The sequence below is a fragment of the Ursus americanus genome, chromosome 8, assembly GCF_024610735.1.
Source record: "Ursus americanus isolate L20-20 chromosome 8, mUrsAme1.1.p, whole genome shotgun sequence".
In the NCBI taxonomy this organism is placed as follows: domain Eukaryota; kingdom Metazoa; phylum Chordata; class Mammalia; order Carnivora; family Ursidae; genus Ursus; species Ursus americanus.
In genome coordinates this window covers 28,745,375-28,765,117 of record NC_142134.1, presented here as the reverse complement: position 1 = coordinate 28,765,117, position 19,743 = coordinate 28,745,375, and the positions used below count along the sequence as shown (strand labels likewise).

At 36.3% G+C, this 19,743-nt stretch overlaps 1 protein-coding gene across 7 annotated transcripts in view; it reads left to right on the top strand.

Annotated features, from left to right (window-relative positions):
* Window positions 1-19,743, top strand: part of SLC4A4 (solute carrier family 4 member 4) — a 349,367-nt gene that overhangs the window by 266,546 nt on the left and 63,078 nt on the right. For all 7 annotated transcript variants that reach the window (XM_045789287.2, XM_087864096.1, XM_087864093.1 and 4 more), the window contains one exon: window positions 6,059-6,129. In XM_045789287.2, the coding sequence (XP_045645243.2) occupies window positions 6,059-6,129 (71 nt within the window). The remainder of the gene's footprint in view (window positions 1-6,058; window positions 6,130-19,743) is intronic.

Here is a 19,743-nt window from a genome sequence, read left to right as displayed (position 1 = left end):
GGCATATTAATATTTTAGAAAGGGTCAAAATAAATTTTCTAACCAAATGTGGTTTTGTATCTGGAGGGGAGAGAAGCCTTGCTAAAAATGATAAACAAATTAGAAGAGCAAGAAAATCGCCGCAAGGGAATAGATACTATACTTTATTGTTAACAGAAGGGATATATTTTATTGATTCATTGTTGACTGTTCCAGGGAGAACATGCTTAATAATGGATGAATGATTAAGAGGAATAAATCTTTTCTCAGGCACTGAGACATTGTTGTCTATGGTATCTCTAAGTAAAAGATGGCTGTTCCCCTGGTGTAATAAAACTATAAGACCAAGTCATGTGATTGGAAATAGCATGGCTTCCATTTCTGTACCTTTGTTTTATTCACAGCATGAGGAGGCCTCCAAATGCTCCAAAATGGTTGTTACTAGTGTAGAATTTCATTACCATTTCTTTCTATATAATTTTTCTATCATCTTAAAAAATGCTACACACCAATATGTTACAACCATTAAAAAGAACTGCTGGATTGTGTCTCCTGTGGTCCCATATTATAGTCAATATGTGTTGCATAATTAGCTCATTAAAAGAAAATTAGGAAATAAAAGATAAAATTAAGAAATGAAAGATAATCCTAATTTATGTTCCATGACCTGCATCATATTCTGTGCAATTATTTTATTTTTATGATGTATCATTCCCTCTTTGGATTGTAAAGTAGGCTTAAATCACAAACTAATGGTTAAACAGGAAGTACCAGGCCTTCTGGTATAAGACCACTCAGCCTTCGCGTTTGCAAGGAGGCTTTATCAGCACAGCACAGCTGACGTTTTATCATTCATGGTAATATGGCCTTTTGAGAAAACCATAGACATTTGAAACTTCCATCATTTTAGTATCCTTTTATTCTCGTAATATTTTAACAGTTTCTGTATAACACTTGCAGGAATCAGAAAAGGGGAAGCAATGAATTTGGATAATCACCAGACCTGTATAATTCTCTAGCTGTGGGCTTGTATGAAACACAGATTTGGAAAACATACCACATAGTAATGTCTGTACACATCTGAAATGTAATGATGAGTGGGTATGGAAGAGAAGTGGGTTTTTTTGTGAAAATAGTGGCTAACTACATCCATAATAGTGGATAGTAGCTCAGCTCTTTGACTTCCAGTGCGGTATCATAGGTGAACATGTGAAAAAGTGTCCATGGGTTGGAGAGTGTCATAACTTAAACTTGTCTAGGTACAGTGAAAACCTCAAGCATGAGGCTTGGTAAAAATACGTAGGAAAACAAAAAGGATAATAACAAAAAAAGTGAAGAAAACGTTTCTATTAATTTTATTTGTTTTAAGGCTCAAGGCTGAGATAGTGGCAGGTGATTTCCCTAAGAGCTCTTTCTCCCATCGTTTTCTTCATTCACCTTGTCATCCCTCCAAAAGCCATTTTGGCCTCTTATTGATCTAGACATTTAAAGCATAAACATTTGATTTTATTAAGAGGCGCTCATGTGCTGAAAGTATCCAGGACCCTTAAATAAGTCTGATGTGACCCTGCGGCAGAAGCTTCTTCAGTTTTATTCTGTATCTATTTTCCAGTTACTCAGTTTCCTCAGATTTACTTTAAGTAGAATGGAATAAAACATTAAAGTTTCATTATCATGGAGAATACTCTTAACATTTTCTCATTCAGAGCAGGTAAACTAATTTTGCATTATTATAATCCTGAGAAGCTATGTTGAGGGTATAGGTTCAGATTTGGCTAAGATTTATTAAGCCCCATCCAAGTGCCAGACATTTTACTATGGGATTTTAATAAACTGTATTTCAATATATTATATTGTAATATTATAACATATCTATATTTAATCATCACATAAAGCTTGTGAGGTAGCAGGCTTTTTTTCCCAGGGGTGAAGTTTTGCTTTCTCCAGGTCATAAGGCTAGTGGTAACCTTAGCTAGCATCTATTTCATTCCCCCCTGCTACTAGATACTCTCCTAACAATTTTGCCTACATTGTCTTTTTTTTTTAAATATTTTATTTATTTATTTGAGAGAGTCAGAGATAGCAAGAGAAAGCACGAGTGGGAAGGAGGGGGAGAAGCAGACTCCCTGCTGAGCAAGGAGCCTGATGCCGGGCTCCATCCCAGGACGCGACCTGAGCTGAAGGCAGACACTCAACCGACTGAGCCACCCAGGAGCCCCTACGTTGTCTTATTTAATCCCGCGCAGTAACCTTATGAGATAGATTGTTTCAAATCCAGTTTCACAAGTGAAGGACCTGTGCTCAATAGCAGTGAGGTGACATTATGCCCCAGAAGGTGGTGCAGCCAGAGTTCAGCCCGGTGTTCTTAGCACTCCTTACTCTAATTTGTGTCAGGGTGGGACATCACAGCAGACAGATCTGCCTCGATGGCCACTTGTTCCTCCTAGTTGACCTTGTAGCTTTTGTATATATTCCTGATGTTACAGTAGCTGCTAATGTGTAAAGCAGGGGAGTCATGGGGGTAGTTCCTGGTGCCAGGTACTAGAAGATAAAGAAGAACAACCTTAAAGGTACAATGGATATTCCCTGTGCCAGAGGTATACTAACATTAACGTATGGATGTCACTCTTTTTTTCCTGCTCAGAGCTACTGCAGCTTCTTCTTTCTGTAGATCTCTCATTAAATGTAGAGGGGGAAAAAGCCAGCTTAAGATAGGAGCACTCCCAGGCACATTTTTAAATGTCTGTTACTGTGACAATGTTCATTCCCCTCTTCCACAGGATCAGCTAGAATTTGATACACAGGAAGGAGGATCCAGAAGTGAAAATCCATGGAACATAAAATGAGCAACCTGTGAAAACTCCCTGAAACCAAGTATGGGACACAAACTGTCCCAGTGACAATGGGCTAATTCTAAATTAGCCAAATTCCTAGGGCAAAGACTTTCTTTGCTTCATAAGCCATGGTGCTGAGCAAATAGTGAAGACAGAGTGCAGTGTGCTTGTGCTTTTCTATTTGACCTTTTCAGAATCCTAATTAAGGATATTACAGATTCTAAATACGTAGATCATTCTGCACTTGGTTGCCAAAATATTTGCTTTGTATGTGTCTGGATCCAAATGGCGACCAATGGCTCTCATAGATCAAACTCCCAATTGGAATTGATCATTTTCTCTTAGGTGAGCTTAAAGAAATTTACTTTTAGTCTTACTTATGGACTCTGCCGTATTCTGCCAATGTGTATTTATGGAAGTGCTTGTTTATATGCTTATTTTGAAGTTCTCTTGAAGCAGCTACATACTAAAATAAATAGGAAAGGCATATACTTTTTGTGGTCCTTTTGATACTAGCCTTTTGGGATTTTTAGAGCCGGTATGCTTTAGTAGCTTGTCTCAGAGGAAAACTGAAAAGATAAAAGGAATTTAGATGAGCAGAATTGATGTGTAGCTACAACTTGAAAGTAGTTACTGAAAGTTCAGATTGGAATCCTATTTTAGTTCACTTGTGGTCTTTATTACCTGTCATTCATTTCACAAAAAAAGAGGCTTGGATATCTTTCTCCCTCACTCCTACTCCTCGTTTTTATGCAGAAAAGTATGTTGCAAAAAGACCTTCACTCTCTTGTGACAGGAAGCTCATAAAATTGCATTAAAGAATCTTGCTCAGGAAGAGCAGCTTCCCAGACACCATCTAAATAGTGCCTGTGATTTCATATATGCTATTTTCTTTCGAAAGCTCAGACCAGTCAGACATTTCAGCTCGCAGTTGAGATTCACATCATCTAACGTCGGAGAGTATTATCCCACCTCCAGTTCTGTGGCCACAAAAATCAAATGCTGGGTAGGAAGAGAAAGAATGCCGAACAAAATTTTGATACCGATTCTACTTCTGGCTGACTACAGTCCTGGGCAAGAAACCTGGCATAGCTTGCTTCAGAGTCCCATGCAACATAAAGTGGGTATAAAAGTGTACCTGTTACATGCTCACAGGTGTTTTTAAATGAGCAAATGGAGTAATGTAAGAAAATGTATTTTAGGTTTTTAAAACAAAATCGTAATAAAAATCTAGGTTTTGTGAATTAAAATGTACTAACATCTTCTTCCTTTTGGGAATGGATTCATGGTTGGCTTCACTATTTGGGCCAAGCATCCTTTAGCCTATTTTGATTGTTTCCATGACCTGCAATGAAACAGAAGAAGAAAACAGTTTGCACATGTTCTTCTTTTACTGAGGAAATAGGGATGCCCTAGCAGCAGCTAGCTTTAGATTAAAAGTTTAACAATTCCTGAACCTTCAAAGATCAGAATGGATTCCAAAATTGAGAAAAACTAGTGCTCAAGCTAAATATTTTCTCCCCTTTATTTGTTTTTCTTATTTCATTTCTTTTGCTTTTATCTGCTCTCATTCATTTGAAGTCATTAAATGGTCGGTCCCTATTCTAGCCTCATTTATTGACAGTAAACAAGTATTTTTTCTGCTTTCTTGAAGTAAAATAGTAATATAGTAATATATTTAAAGCGTACAAAATGATGATTTCAGATAGGCATACATTATGAAAGGATTCCCACCAAGTTAACTAATATATCCATCACTGCACATTTTATTCTATTTTATATTATTTTATTTTATGAACACTTAAGTCCTCCTCTCAGCAAATTTTAATTATGCAATACAGTATTATAAGCTATAGTAACCATATTATACATTAGATCCTCAGACCTTATTCCTCTTATAACTGAAAGTTTGTACCCATTTACTAACTTCTTCCGATTTCCCCCAGCCCCCCACCCCCAACCGCTGGCAACCACTATTCTACTCTTTATTTCTGTGAGTTGTACTTATTTATTATTTAAAATTTTTTTAGATTCTACCTATAAGTGACATCATACAGTATTTGTCTTTGTCTGGCTTATTTCCCTTAGCATAATGCCCTCATCCATATTTCTGCAAATGGCAGAATTTTCCTTTTTTTTAAGGTTGAATAATAAATATTTTTGAGTTCCTGTTAGTTAAGTGCCAGACCGGGTAGATTCTGGGAAAAAGCATGAACAAGACTTGACCTTTCTGTTCTTCCCTCATGGATCTTATATTCTAAATTTTAGTAATCAAATAAATCCGTTTGTTTCTCCTTAAGAGCTTATGTAGGGAGGACCTAAAACATGGCAAACTAAAAAGGTAGTCTAGGGGCTTGGGGGCAGGCAGAAGGGGACCAAATAACAATTAGCAATTTGGATGTTAAATGTGACACTCAAAGACAAAAACTTAAGTGTCTTTTTATAGTATCTCCACAAGTTGTGGATATTCTCGAGTAACAATTTATAACACATAAAACTTCATGTAGTAGGAAAAAGCTTTATCTGATAAAAAATGTTTTAATTATGGAACTCTTTTTAAATACTGTTTTAATTTTAGATTCAAATTTTTAAAAAATGAAATATTTCTAAGAGGAGAGCTGGTTTAATAAATAAATTAGGTTCCTCCAAAAGTAACCTCTTAATAAATCTACAAATAATGCCAAATTATATGAAAATAATTTTTTAAAATTAGATAAATATTTATTCCCATTATATTTATATAATTTATTATTATTTGAAAGATTTTTTGTTTTCCCATGTTTTGCAAAGATACACTTTCTCATATGCTGTCCAAATGTCCAAAAATCCCAAATTAATTAGTGAAATTCCACTCTGCAAGATTTGACTGTACATAAAGCCAGTGATCACCTTACTCACTTACTAACATCCATTTCTTTCACTAGGCAAAATATATTGAGTGCCTTTTAGTAATGGTTAAGGTTTTTTCTTTTTCTTTTTTCGAAACCTGAAACAAATTGTAATACCATTTTCTTAAATGTTGCCATTGTTTTTATCAGATTAGAGTACAAGAGATACGTCTGAATCTTTGGTAATTTTTGATCTAGGTGAAGGTGAATACAATTACAATAAAGAAAAATTCATTGTGCTTTATGCTATCATTGAAGACATTTTTAATGCCTAGCGTAGCATTTTTAGATTTTGAGTTATGCATTTAGGTCATTTTTATTTTACTTTTAGGGTAAAAGATTATCTTTTTCTTACAGTTAATATCTCAATATCTAATGACACTACATTGGCCCCAGAGGATTTGCCAACTATTTCTTCTACTGACATGGTAAGTGACTTAATATTTGAAACCACTTGTGTATTGTATACTCTAATTATAATATTCATCACATGATGTCTCCTACCCTTCAGCAATCTGAGTGTGAACACAACTTTAATAATCAATGATTGTGGAGGGACAGAAAGAAACACTTTCCTTGCTCTAGTCAGCTTTTTTTTTTTCTTTTTTAACTCAAGTGAATATTTACCTCTACAACATGCTTTTTGAACCTTCTTAGGAATTTACTATATCTGTTCATTGTCACCTTGAGATATTTCACAAGGGAAAGTGAGGACAGTCGAAAAATGAGAGCATGGTATCCTCTCTGTTTCTAGGATGATTAAGAATTCTTCTGACTACCTAATGGTGTTGTGTTCTCCTCACTAAGGATGATTGTAGCAGGACATTTCCCCTCTCACTTAGAAAGGACTGTGCCTCTGTCACATGATATCCTTTCCCATGGCTTGTAACCAAGGATCTTTAAGAGACTGGAACTAAGCTTTAAAAATGAGCTGTTTTGCATGGAAGGTCACACACTGGAAGGAGACTTTTGTGTTGGAGAAAAAGGGAAAAGTGCTATTTCAGGCTTCTAATTGTGTTGCTTCTACACTGGATATGGAATCTTACCAAAGAATATCAATCTCTCCGTTATAAAGACAGAAACCATAGTACCTTGTATTGATAGAGCGCGCATCTCTCAGGGGACCAGAACACTTCTGCAGATATTATGTAATGAGTGCCCACAACACCCTTTCAAAGATGATGTTTTGTATCTTTCCTGGACAACTCTCACTTGACCCTTTTTCTCTCTTGTTTTCATATTCCGTGGCTCTCTTGACTTCTTTCCTTACTGTTAAAGTTCTCTCTGATTTTCTTCAAACTTTGCCTCTTTATTTGTGTTTGATTGTGTGTGTGTGTATATGTGTGTGTGTGTGTGTGTATGTGAGAGAGAGAGAGAGAAAGAGAGAGAAAAATATATGTTTTAAAAGCCACATACAGAAAAGAGATCAATTTTCAGTCTTTCAGCCAGCCAGCCTATTGTCTAAAAGAACTTGTTTAAAATACAGAGAAAAATAGATCCTTCTAGACTTGAAATAATTTTAATTAAGGTCTAATTAAAAATTTAAAAAATATATAATTAATTAAAGCCATAAGTTAATTTGCAATTAAAAATTAATAAAACACTTCCACTGACTTAAAAAGAGATTATTTCTTACTTAATTCCTTTTGTAACTAATCAAGGATAGCTTTAAAATTAATGAATTTTTAAGCCCTGTCTTCGGGCAAATTCTGGAGTGACTCTAATAATTGATATATAATTATAAGATGTCACTATAAGATTTATGGAAAACAAATGGAAATTGTGATTGACTTCTAGTATGACTATGATATAAGACCTAAAAGCACAATAATGATTACAATTTAGCTACCGTTTATAAGGCATCTACTAGAGACCAGGTGTTTTACACATATTATGATCATTAACACAAACTACCATGTATAATTATGTTCATTTTACAGATGAGAGAAACTATAGCTTTAGAAGGTAAATAACCTTTCTTGCCCTAGGTCACATAGCCATAAATTATTAAAACAAAGATTTGAACAGAAGTCTGAGTGGTATATTTCTAATACACCATGATGCCTCAGTGTTTGCAGATGGAAATGTTTACACTTTCAGTTCTTATGTATGTTCTATACTCCAGGGCCATAGTACCCTCATGTGTGTATCAGTTACACACTTTAATTAAAATGTTAAGTTGCTATGTTCAGCGCCTCTAGAGAAGAAATCACGAAAAAATGTGTGTATGTGTATGTTTGTGCGTAATTATGAAGGACAACTGTTATTCTAGCTTTCATTTCTCCTTTTTTATCCTTATCAATGCCTTTAGGTATACGTTGTTTAGATACACACACATAAATACACAATCACACCCACACACACAATTGGTATATATACAAGATCCAGAAATGAGTATTAAAGAGGTAATATGATTTATTATCACCAGTAATAACTACCATTTGTTGAGCACCTACTAAGGGCCAGGCTCTTCACATTAATTGTCTATAATACTCAGAATAGCTTTTGAGTTATTATGTTACCTGTATTTTTAAAAAAATTTTTATTTAAATTCAATTTAGTTAACATATAGTATATTATTAGTTTCAGGGGTAGAATTTAGTGATTCATCAGTTGCATGTAACACCCAGTGCTCATCATATCCAGTGCCCTTCCTTAACGCCCATCACCCAGTTACCCCATCCCCCTACCCACCTCCCCTCCAGCAGCCCTCGGTTTGTTTCCTATAGTTAAGAGTCTTTTATGGTTTGCCTCCTTCTCTGTTTTTATCTTATTTTATTTTTCCTTCTCTTCCCCTATATCCATCTATTTTGTTAGGTTACCTGTATCGTACGAATGAAACTGAAGCTTAGAAAGGTTAACTGTCCTTCCAAAGGCCATATCGTCAGTATGTATAAAATCAGGACTTGAACTCAGGGCTTTCTAAGTCCAAAATCTGCCTCTTTCCATTATTTGGGGAAGCAGAATAGTGTTTCATGTAGAAGGACGTCCAGATATTGAGTTCTCATGCCCAGTTTCAACTGCAGGCATCCACAACTTCCCAGGGTGTGGTAGCTGCTCAGTTTCCCATTTGTAAAATAGTGATGAAAACAGTACTTTATCTCACTGACTCTATAAAAAGTCAAAGGAGTAAATAGCTGGGACTTAGCATAGTGGCTGGCACATACTTATTTCTCATATTAATATATGTTATTCTATTTAGGTATTTTTATCATTTCATTAGACCATGTTGCCACCATAACTCGGGTGGGTGGAGAAAATAAATTGGATGCCACTGCTCTGACAGGAGATTGGGCCCTCTCTCTTTGGCCATGCTAGCTCTGCTGCCCTCCGTCTTTCCTGGGACATACCGTCATCAAGGATTTAATTTCCTTCTTTTAGCCATAATTAGATTATGAAAGAAAGTGCTGGAAAAGTGACATGCAGCCCTGGGGCACCAACAAGGCTCCCTCTCACAAGGCTCTGAGGACACCTTGTCGGAGGAGGGAAGGCTTTTTCTCTTCAGCTTCATTAGCATGAAGACAACTTTTCTTCTTCATAGTAGTAGTGTGTTTTCAGAAAAAATGGGCATTAGAGCATTTAGACTGACAGGAACTTTAGAATAACTGTCCCTCAAGATAAAAAGGCAGGTTTTCCATTAGTTCCATTCATTGTTGGATTCATTGAGTTTTTAATACTTCTCACCTTTGTCAGTTTTCCTGTAGACTTATTGGTAGGCATATCCTTTCAACCTGCAAATAAAATTCTTTGAAAGGTCCCTCTAAAACTTTAAGACCAGCCACAGCTTCTCCACACTGTGTGGACACAGTGAGTCTTAGAATCTTCTGGCTTTCACTTAACAGCTCTCAGAGGGAGAGACCAGATTTCACAATCTAACATTAAGGCTTTTCCAAGGAGGTGATTAAATGGATTAGTTGCTTTTTGTTTTTCACATTAGATCCTTTTTTGAAAACATTATTATTAAATTTGCGGTACACTTTAAAACACACAGTTTTTACATGCTCATTGCAATGAGTTTTGACATTTTATAGGCTCATGTAATCATCACCCAAAAGAAGGTGTATAGAACATTGCCATTATCCCAGGAAGTCCTATGGGGAATGCTCTTTGTCTTGTTTTATGCCTCAGCTTCTGAGCCTTGGGAGATCTTTCTTTGCCCAACTGCTCTGCCCCAGCCTTCAGGGAACAGATGCCTTAGCTCTTAAAGGAGTGCCTGAATGCCTCAGAGGGATTTTCCTCCACTCTCCTGCCCTGCTTCCCATTTTAGGAAAGTGACTTTCTTACATTTGGTAGGGGCTTTGTGTCTAAGGGGGGATTTCTCTCAGCTGTCCTATCAAACCTCCTGCCTTTTGTATACAACCTGTGCACTGTGAGAAAGTTTGGTGGATGGATGCAGGCTCAGTGTAATGCCTAGGGCTCCTTGGAATTCTGTCACCCCAGTCTACATGCAGGCTTTAAAAACTCATTGAAGATTTGGCTTATTTCTTCATACCTCCATCTGCAGTGGGTTTATCTTCCATGTGCTGCTCTGGCATGCACATGGAGTTCTCTTCCATGAAGGCCTTGTAATTTTTTAGAATTTATTTAAGTTTCTTTATATCTTCATCTCTGGTGGATTTTTAAAAACTATGATTTTGTACCTTACCCAACATGATTGGAGAGGTTAGAAGTGACCGTTTTTTTTGTTTTGTTTTGTTTTCTGTTTTTTAAGTTTTTATTTAAATTCCAGTTAGTTAACATACAGTATAATATTGGTTTCAGATGTACAATATAGTGATTCAACACTTCCATACATCATGCTGTACTCCTCACAACAAGTGCACTCCTTAATCCCCATCTTCCTCCCCTCTGGTGACCGTCAGTTTGTTCTCTATAGTTAAAGAGTTTGTTTCTTGCTTTCCCTGTCTCTCTTTCTTACTCCCTTTGCTTATTTGTTTTGTTTCTTAATTCCACATATGAGTGAAATCATATGGTATTTGCCTTTCTCTGACTGACTTATTTCGCTTAGCATAATACATTCTAACTTCATCCATGTTGTCATATATGGCAAGATTTCATTCTTTTTGACGGCCAAGTAATATTCCATTGTATAACTATAGCACATCTTCCTTGTCCTTCATCAGTCAATGGATACTTGGACTGTTTCCGTAATTTGGGTTTTGTAAATAATGCTGCTATAAACATAGGGGTGCATGTATCCCTTTGAATTAGTATTTTTGTATTCTTTGGGTAAATACCTAGTGGTGTAATTGCTGAATTGTAGGGTAGTTTTATTTTTAACTTTTTGAGGAAACTTCATACTGTTTTCCAGAGTGGCTGCAGCAGTTTGCATTCCCACCAACAGTGTAAGAGGGTTCCCCTTTCTCTGCATCCTCACCAACACCTGTTGTTTCCTGTGTTGTTAATTTTAGCCATTCTGACAGGTCTGAGGTGGTATCTCATTGTGGTTTTGATTCATATTTCCCTGATGCTAAGTGATGTTGAGCATCTTTTCATGTGTCTGTTAGTCATCTGTATGTCTTCTTTGGAAAAATGTATATTCATGTCTGCTGCCCATTTTTAACTGGATTGTTTTTTGGGTGTTGAGTTTGATAAGATCTTTATAGATTTTGTTTTTTTTTTTTAATGATTTTTTATTATATTATGTTAGTCACCATACAGTACATCCCCGGTTTCCGATGTAAGGCTCGATGATTCATTAGTTGTGTATAACACCCAGTGCACCATGCAATACGTGCCCTCCTTACTACCCATCACCGGTCTATCCCATTCCCCCACCCCCCTCCCCTCTGAGGCCCTCAGTTTGTTTCTCAGAGTCCATAGTCTCTCATGTTTCATTCCCCCTTCTGATTACCCCCCCTTTCTTTATCCCTTTCTTCTCCTACCGATCTTCCTAGTTTTTATGTTCCATAGATGAGAGAAATCATATGATAGTTGTCTTTCTCTGCTTGACTTATTTCACTTAGCATTATCTCCTCCAGTGCCGTCCATGTTGCAGCAAATGTTGAGAATTCGTTCTTTCTGATAGCTGAGTAATATTCCATTGTATATATGGACCACAACTTCTTAATCCAGTCATCTGTTGAAGGGCATCTCGGCTCCTTCCACAATTTAGCTATTGTGGACATTGCTGCTATGAACATTGGGGTGCATATGGCCCTTCTCTTCACTACGTCTGTATCTTTGGGGTAAACACCCAGTAGTGCAATGGCTGGATCATAGGGTAGCTCAATTTTTAACTTTTTAAGGGACCTCCACACTGTTTTCCAGAGTGGCTGTACCAACTTACATTCCCACCAACAATATAGGAGGGATCCCCTTTATCCACATCCTCTCCAACAATTGTTTCTTGCCTTGTCTATTTTTGCCATTCTAACTGGCGTAAGGTGGTATCTCAGTGTGGTTTTGATTTGAATTTCCTTGATGGCTAATGATTTTGAACATTTTTTCATGTGTCTGTTAGCCATTTGTATGTCTTCATTGGAAAAGTGTTCATATCTTCTGCCCATTTTTTGATTTATTTGTTTCTCGTGTATTGAGTTCGAGAAGTTCTTTGTAGATCTTGGATACCAGTCCTTTATCTCTAGTGTCATTTGCAAATATATTCTCCCATTCCGTGGGCTGCCTCTTAGTTTTTCTGACTGTTTCCTTGGCTGTGCAGAAACTTTTAATCTTGATGAAGTCCCATAAATTCATTTTATCTTTTGTTTCTCTTGCCTTTGGGGATGTATCATGAAAAAGGTTGCTTTGGCCGATGTCGTAGAGGTTGCTGCCTATATTCTCCTCTAGAATTCTGATGGATTCCTGTCTCACATCAAGGTCTTTCATCCATTTGGAGTTTATTTTTGTGTATGGTGTGAGAGAGTGGTCAAGTTTCATTCTTTTGCATGTAGCTGTCCAATTCTCCCAGCACCATTTATTGAAGAGACTGTCTTTTTCCCACCGGATGTTTTTTCTTGCTTTATCAAATATTAGTTGCCCAAAGAGCCGAGGGTCCATTTCTGGGCTCTCTATTCTGTTCCATTGGTCTATGTGTCTGTTTTTGTGCCAGTACCATGCTGTCTTTGTGATCACAGCTTTGTAGTACAGCTTGAAATCCGGCATTGTGATGCCCCCAGCTTTGTTTTTCCTTTTCAACAGTTCCTTGGAGATTCGGGGTCTTTTCTGTTTCCATACAAATTTAAGGACTGTTTGTTCCAGTTCTTTGAAAAATGTCCTCGGTATTTTGGTCGGGATAGCATTGAAAGTGTAGATTGCTCTGGGTAGCATGGACATTTTAACTATGTTAATTCTTCCGATCCATGAGCATGGAATATCTTTCCATCTTTTTATGTCTTCCTCAATGTCTTTCAAGAGTGATTTATAGTTTCTAGAATATAGGTCCTTTACGTCTCTGGTTAAGTTAATTCCAAGGTAACGTATGGTTTTTGGTGAAGATCTTTATAGATTTTGAATACTAACCCTTTATCAGATTTGTCATTTGCAAGTATCTTCTCCCATTGTGTCAGTTACCTTTTAATTTTGTTGTTTCCTTCACTGTGCAGAAACTTTATATCTTGATGAGGTCCCAAAAGTTTATTTTTGCTCTCTTTCCCCTGCCTCAGGAGACATATCTAGAAAGAAGTTGCTATGGCTGATGTCAAAGAGGTTACTACCTGTGTTCTCTTCTAGGATTTTGATGGTTTTCTGTCTTACATTTGGCTCTTTATTTTATTATTATTTTTTAAGATTTTATTTATTTATTTGACAGAGAGACAGCCAGCGAGAGAGGGAACATAAGCAGGGGGAGTGGGAGAGGAAGAAGCAGGCTCATAGCGGAGGAGCCTGATGTGGGGCTTGATCCCAAAACGCTGGGATCACGCCCTGAGCCGAAGGCAGACGCTTAACAACTGTGCCACCCAGGCGCCCCTACATTTGGCTCTTTAATCCATTTTGAATTTATTTTTGTGTATGGTATAAGAAAATGGTCCAGTTTCATTCTACTTTCTATGTTTTAATCACAAGTAGAACAACGAATTAGTTTTGATATTTCACAACAACACATACAACTATAGACAAGTACAGCTCAAATGTATCCTTTAGTTCATAAAGTAGGATTGCAGATTACTGCAAATCTGGCCTACTCACTGCAGGAAAGAAACCCTAAATGAGTGCATTATCCACTTAACCTTGAGACTTTTATTTGTAGCATTACCTTTGTTTGTGTGTATTTTAAAAGACACACACTTTACCAGTTGATATGTAAGGAGAGCAATATAGAATCTTTCATTTTTATTTATTTTATTATTTTATTTTTTTGCTTATTATGTTACCCAATGAAGCATATCATGTCTACATAGAGATGCTGTTAATCATGGAACTAAGAACTATTATAGTCTCATAAATTCTGCTTGGCAGTCAGACATGGGAGCAAAAGTGCTTTGATTTGGTGTACCTTCAGGGTGATTTTAGGAGTTAACATTCATTTTCGTGGAAATAGAATGTCACATTAATCTTCTTGTACATAACATCTTTGTGATTTTCTCTCACTGAGAAAGTCAAGTGCCATTCTGTCCTTAAATCCCCTTGAATATCACATGTTCCTACTTTTTAAAAATATTATGGAAAATTTAAAACATGCAGTAAAATACAGAGAGGTAGTACAGAGAATAGTACAAGGAACCCCCATATACACATCACCTAGCTTCAATGAACATTTTGCTCATCCTCTCTCACATACATATCACCCACTTTTGTCTTTGGGGAGGATGATATAGAATTTTAAATTTTAAAATTCATCTTCCAGTATACCTTATACTTTTAAGATTTACAAACAAATCCATTCAGTGTTAACAGAATAATTCTCTGGAAAATGAGATCCGGAAAAATACATTGATGTCTCTTTTTCATGAGATTGACCACAGTTAAGATCCTCAGCAACTTGGTCCCATTTCTCTAACACCTTTTTTTTTTTTTTTTTTTTTTTTTTTTAAATTACCCATTTGCGCCATCAGTCTGGTTTGGTTCACTTGGTCCACTCACTGTTAGTTTCTCCACATGGTGAACATCCAATAAATTTTGAATAAAGGACTTATTGGATAAGTGAATGAAGCACTGTATGTACCTGAATCAGCATCTTTTCTCATCTCCCTGTCTAAAGCTTTACCTCTTGGTTTCTGCCAATGCAGCAAGAAATACACATCCAAAGCTTCTCACTGTTATTCCCTTTTCCACTCACTTTTATTACTCTCTCTGTCATTCTTTTTTAGTTTTGTTCTCCTGCCACTCTTCTTTCTACCCTTTGGAGTATGAGAGTTCTACAAGGACCTGTCTTTCTTTCAAGGCTTATCTTAAATTTTACTTTCTCTGTGCTGAATGAAACTGATTAGTCCTTTTTCTTATCTACTAATCTCTATACTGTTCATTTAGACACTTTCTTTTATTGCTTTGCATTAGTTAATATTTAAGTGGACATTTTTTATTTCTCCCAGGAAACTTTTAAAAATTGTTTTTGTTTTATTCTTCTTTATTGCTCCCTTAACACTATCTTAGTTCCTTTATGCAATCAGGACCCAGTAAATTTTCTGTTTTCTTTTGGCCACATTTTTCTATTTTCCACATGCTGCTGTTACTCAGAATAGTCTGTATCTAATTGAAATAGCATTCACCAGAGCTAGCAAGGAAAACAAAACAAAAACCTAGGATCCCAGTTACATTTGAATTTCAGGTAAATAATGAACAATTTTTTTAGTATAAAAATGTCCTGTATAATTCTCTAGGTCATACTTACACTAAAATATAGGTCATACTTACACTAAAAATATTATTCACTGTTTATCTGAAATTTAGATATAACTGGGCATCCTATATGTTATCTGACAATTTCATTTTATTTATTTATTTTTTAAAATTTAAATTCAAGTTAGTTAGCATATAGTGTAGTATTGGTTTCAGGAACAGAATTTAGTGATTCATCACTTACATATAACCCCCAGTGCTCATTTCAGCAAGTGCCCTCCTTAATGCCCATCGCTTGTTTAGCCCATCCCCCGCCCACCTCCTGTCCAGCAACCCTCAGTTTGTTCTCTGTATTTAAGAGTCTCTTATGGCCTGTCTCCCTCTATTTTTATCTTATTTTATTTTTCCTTCCCTTCCCCTTTGTTCGTCTGTTTTGTTTCTTAAATTCTACATATGAGTGAAATCATGTATTTGTCTTCCTCTGACAGACTTATTTTTCTTGGCATAATATACTCTAGTTCTGTCCACATTGTTGCAAATGGCAAGATTTCATATCTTTTGATGGCTGAATAATATTCCAGTGTGTGTGTGTGTGTATGTATATGTGTGTGTGTGTGTGTGTATATGTGTATATATATATATATATATATATATATATATATATATATATATATATATACCACCTCTTCTTTATCTGTTCATCAGCTGATGGACATTTGGGCTCTTTACATAATTTGGCTATTGTTGATAATGCTGCTATAAACATTGGGGTGCATGTGGCCCTTTGATTCAGCATTTTTGTATCCTTTGGATAAATACCTAGTAGCATAATTGCTGGGTCATAGGGTAGTTCTATTTTTAACTTTTTGAGGAACCTCCATACTGTTTTCCAGAGTGGCTGCAGCAGTTTCCATTCCCACCAACAGAGCAAAAGTCCCCTTCCTCTGCATCCTCAACAACATTTGTTGTTTCCCGAGTCATTAATTTTAGCCATTTTAGCAGGTGTGAGGTAGTATCTCATTGTGGTTTTGATTTGTATTTCACTGATGCTGAGTGATGTTGAGCATCTTTTCACATATCTGTTAGCCATCTGTATGTCTTTGGAGAAATGTCTGTCTTCTGCCCATTTTTAAATTGGGTGGGTTTTTGTTTTTGTTTTGTTTTGTTTTGTTGGTGTTGAGTTGTATATGTTCTTTATATATTTTAGATACTAATCCTTTATCAGATATGTCATTTGCTAATATCTTCTCCCATTCCATCCATTGCCTTTTAGTTTTGTTGATTGTTTCCTTCATTGTACAGAAGCTTTTTATCTTGATGAGGTCCCAATAGCTCATTTTTGCTTTTGTTTCCCTTGCCTCCAGAGACGTGTCTAGTAAGAAGTTGCCAGGTCAAAGAGGATACTACCTGTTTTCTCCCATAGGATTTTGATGCTTTCCTGTCTTAAATTTAGGTCTTTCATGCATTTTGAATTTATTTTTGTGTATGGTGTAAGAAAGTGGTCCAGTATCATTCTTCTGCATGTCACTGTCCAGTTTTCTCAGCACCATTGGTTGAAGAGACTGTCTTTTTTTCCATTGGATATTCTTTCTTGCTTTGTCAAAGATGACACATACATCTGTGGGTCCATTTCTGGGTTCTCTATTCTGTTCCATTGATGTATGTGTCTGCTTTTGTGCCAGTACTGTACTGTCTTGATGATTACAGCTTTGTAATATAGCTTAAAGTCTGAGATTGTAATGCTACTGTTTTGCTTTTCATTTTTAATATTACTTGGCTATTCAGGGTCTTTTCTGGTTCCATACAAATCTTAGAATTGTTTGTTCCAGCTCTGTGAAAAATGCTGGTGTTATTTTTTATAGGGATTGTATTGAATGTGTAGGTTGTTTAGGGTAATATAGACATTTTAACAATATTTGCATGGAAAGTTTTTCCATTTCTTTCTGTCCTCAATTTTGTTCATAAGTGTTCTGTAGTTTTCATTGTGTAGATCTTTTACCTCTTTGGTTAGGTTTATTCCTAGGTATCCTATGGTACAGTTGTAAATGGGTTTGATTCTTTGATTTCTCTTTCTGCTACTTTCTTATTGGTGTATAGAAATGCAACAGATTTCTGTACCTTGATTTTATATCCTGTGACTTTGCTGAATTCGTGTATTATTTCTAGCAATTTTTTCTTGAACTCTTTCGGGTTTTCTATGTAGAATATCAGGTCATCTGCAAAGAGTGAAAGTTTGACTTCTTCCTTGCCAATTTGGATGCCTTTTATTTCTTTTTATTGTCCCATTACTGAGGCTAGGACTTCCAGTACTATGTTGAACAACAGTGGTGAGAGTGGACATCCCTGTCATGTTCCTGACTTTGGGGGAAAAGCTCTCAATTTTTCCCATTGAGGATGGTATTAGCTGTGGGTCTTTTGAATATGGCCTTTATGATGTTGAGGTGTGTTCCTTGTAGCCCTACTTTCTTGAGGCTTTTTATCAAGAAAGGATGCTGTATTTTGTCAAATGCTTTTTTCTACATCTTTTGAGAGGATCATACAGTTCTTATTCCTTTCTTTTATTAATGTGGTGTATCACATTGTTTGATTTGTGGATATTGAACCACCCCTGCAGCCCAGGAATAAATCCTACTTGATCATGGTGAATAATCCTTTTAATCTACTGCTGGGTTCGATTTGCTAGTATCTTGTTGATGATTTTTGCATCCATGTTCATCAGGGATATTAGTCTGTAATTCTATTTAGTGGGGTCTTTGTCTGGTTTTGGAATCAAGGTAATGCTGGCCTCATAGAGTTTGGAAATTTTCCTTGTGTTTCTATTTTTTGGAACAGAGTCAGAAGAATAGGTATTAAATCTTCTTTAAATGTTTAGTAGAATTCCCCTGGGAAGCCATTGAACCCTGGACTCTTGGTTGTTGGGAGATTTTTTATTACTGATTCAATTTCTTTGCTAGTTCTGGGTCTGTTCAAACTTTCTATTTCTTCCTGTTTCAGTTTTGGTAGTTTATATGTTTCTAGGAATTTTCCATTTCTTCCAGATTGCATAATTTGTTGGCACATAATTTTTCATAATATTCTCTTATAATTGTATTTTTGCAGGGTTGGTTGTGATCTCTTTTATTCATGATTTTATTTATTTGAGTCCTTTCTCTTTTCTTTCTTTTTTTTTTTTTTTTTAAAGATTTTATTTATTTATTCGACAGAGATAGAGACAGCCAGCAAGAGAGGGAACACAAGCAAGGGGGAGTGGGAGAGGAAGAAGCAGGCTCCTAGCAGAGGAGCCTGATGTGGGGCTCAATCCCATAACGCCGGGATCATGCCCTGAGCTGAAGGCAGACGCTTAACCGCTGTGCCACCCAGGCGCCCCTCCTTTCTCTTTTCTTTTTGATAAGTCTGGCTGGGGGTTTATCAATTTTGTTAATTCTTTCAAAGAACCAGCTCCTAGTTTTTTTATCTATTCTACTTTTTAAAATTTTCTTTACTATTTATTTCTTCTCTAATCTTAATTATTTCCTTTTTTCTTCTGGTTTTAGGCTTTATTTGCTATTCTTTTCCAGATCCTTTAGGTGTAAGGTTAGGTTGTATACTTTAGAATTTTTTTGCTTCTTTTTTTTTTATTTTTTTATTTATTTACTTGACAGAGAGAGACAGCCAGCGAGAGAGGGAACACAAGCAGGGGAGTGGGAGAGGAAGAAGTAGGCTCCTAGCAGAGGAGCCTGATGTGGGGCTCGATCCCAGAACGCCGGGATCACGCCCTGAGCCAAAGGCGGATGCTTAATGACTGCGCCACCCAGGCGCCCCAGACTTTTTTTGCTTCTTGAAGAACTCCTGCATTTCTATATACTTCCCTCTTATGACTGCCTTTGTTGCATCCCAAAGGTTTTGAACTGTTATGTTTTCATTTTTGTTTGCTTCCATGTATTTATTTTTATTTTTTCTTTAATTTCCTGGTTAACCCATTCATTCTTTAGTAGGACGTTCTTTAACCTCCGTGTATTTATGGTTTTTCCAAATTTTTTTCTTGTGTTTGACTTTAAGTTTCAAAGCGTTGTGGTCTGATAATACACGTGGTATGAGCTCAGTCTTTTTGTACTTGTTGAGGCCTGATTTGTGCCCCAGTATGTGATCTATTCTGGAGATTATCCCATGTGCACTTGAAAAGAATGTGTATTCTCCCACTTTAGGATGAAATACTTGAATATGTCTGTTAAGTCTGTCTGGTCCAGTGTGTCATTCAAAGGCCTTGTTTCCTTGTTGATCTTCTGCTTAAATGGTCCATTGCTGTGAATGGGATGTTAATGTCCCCTGTTATTATTGTATTATTA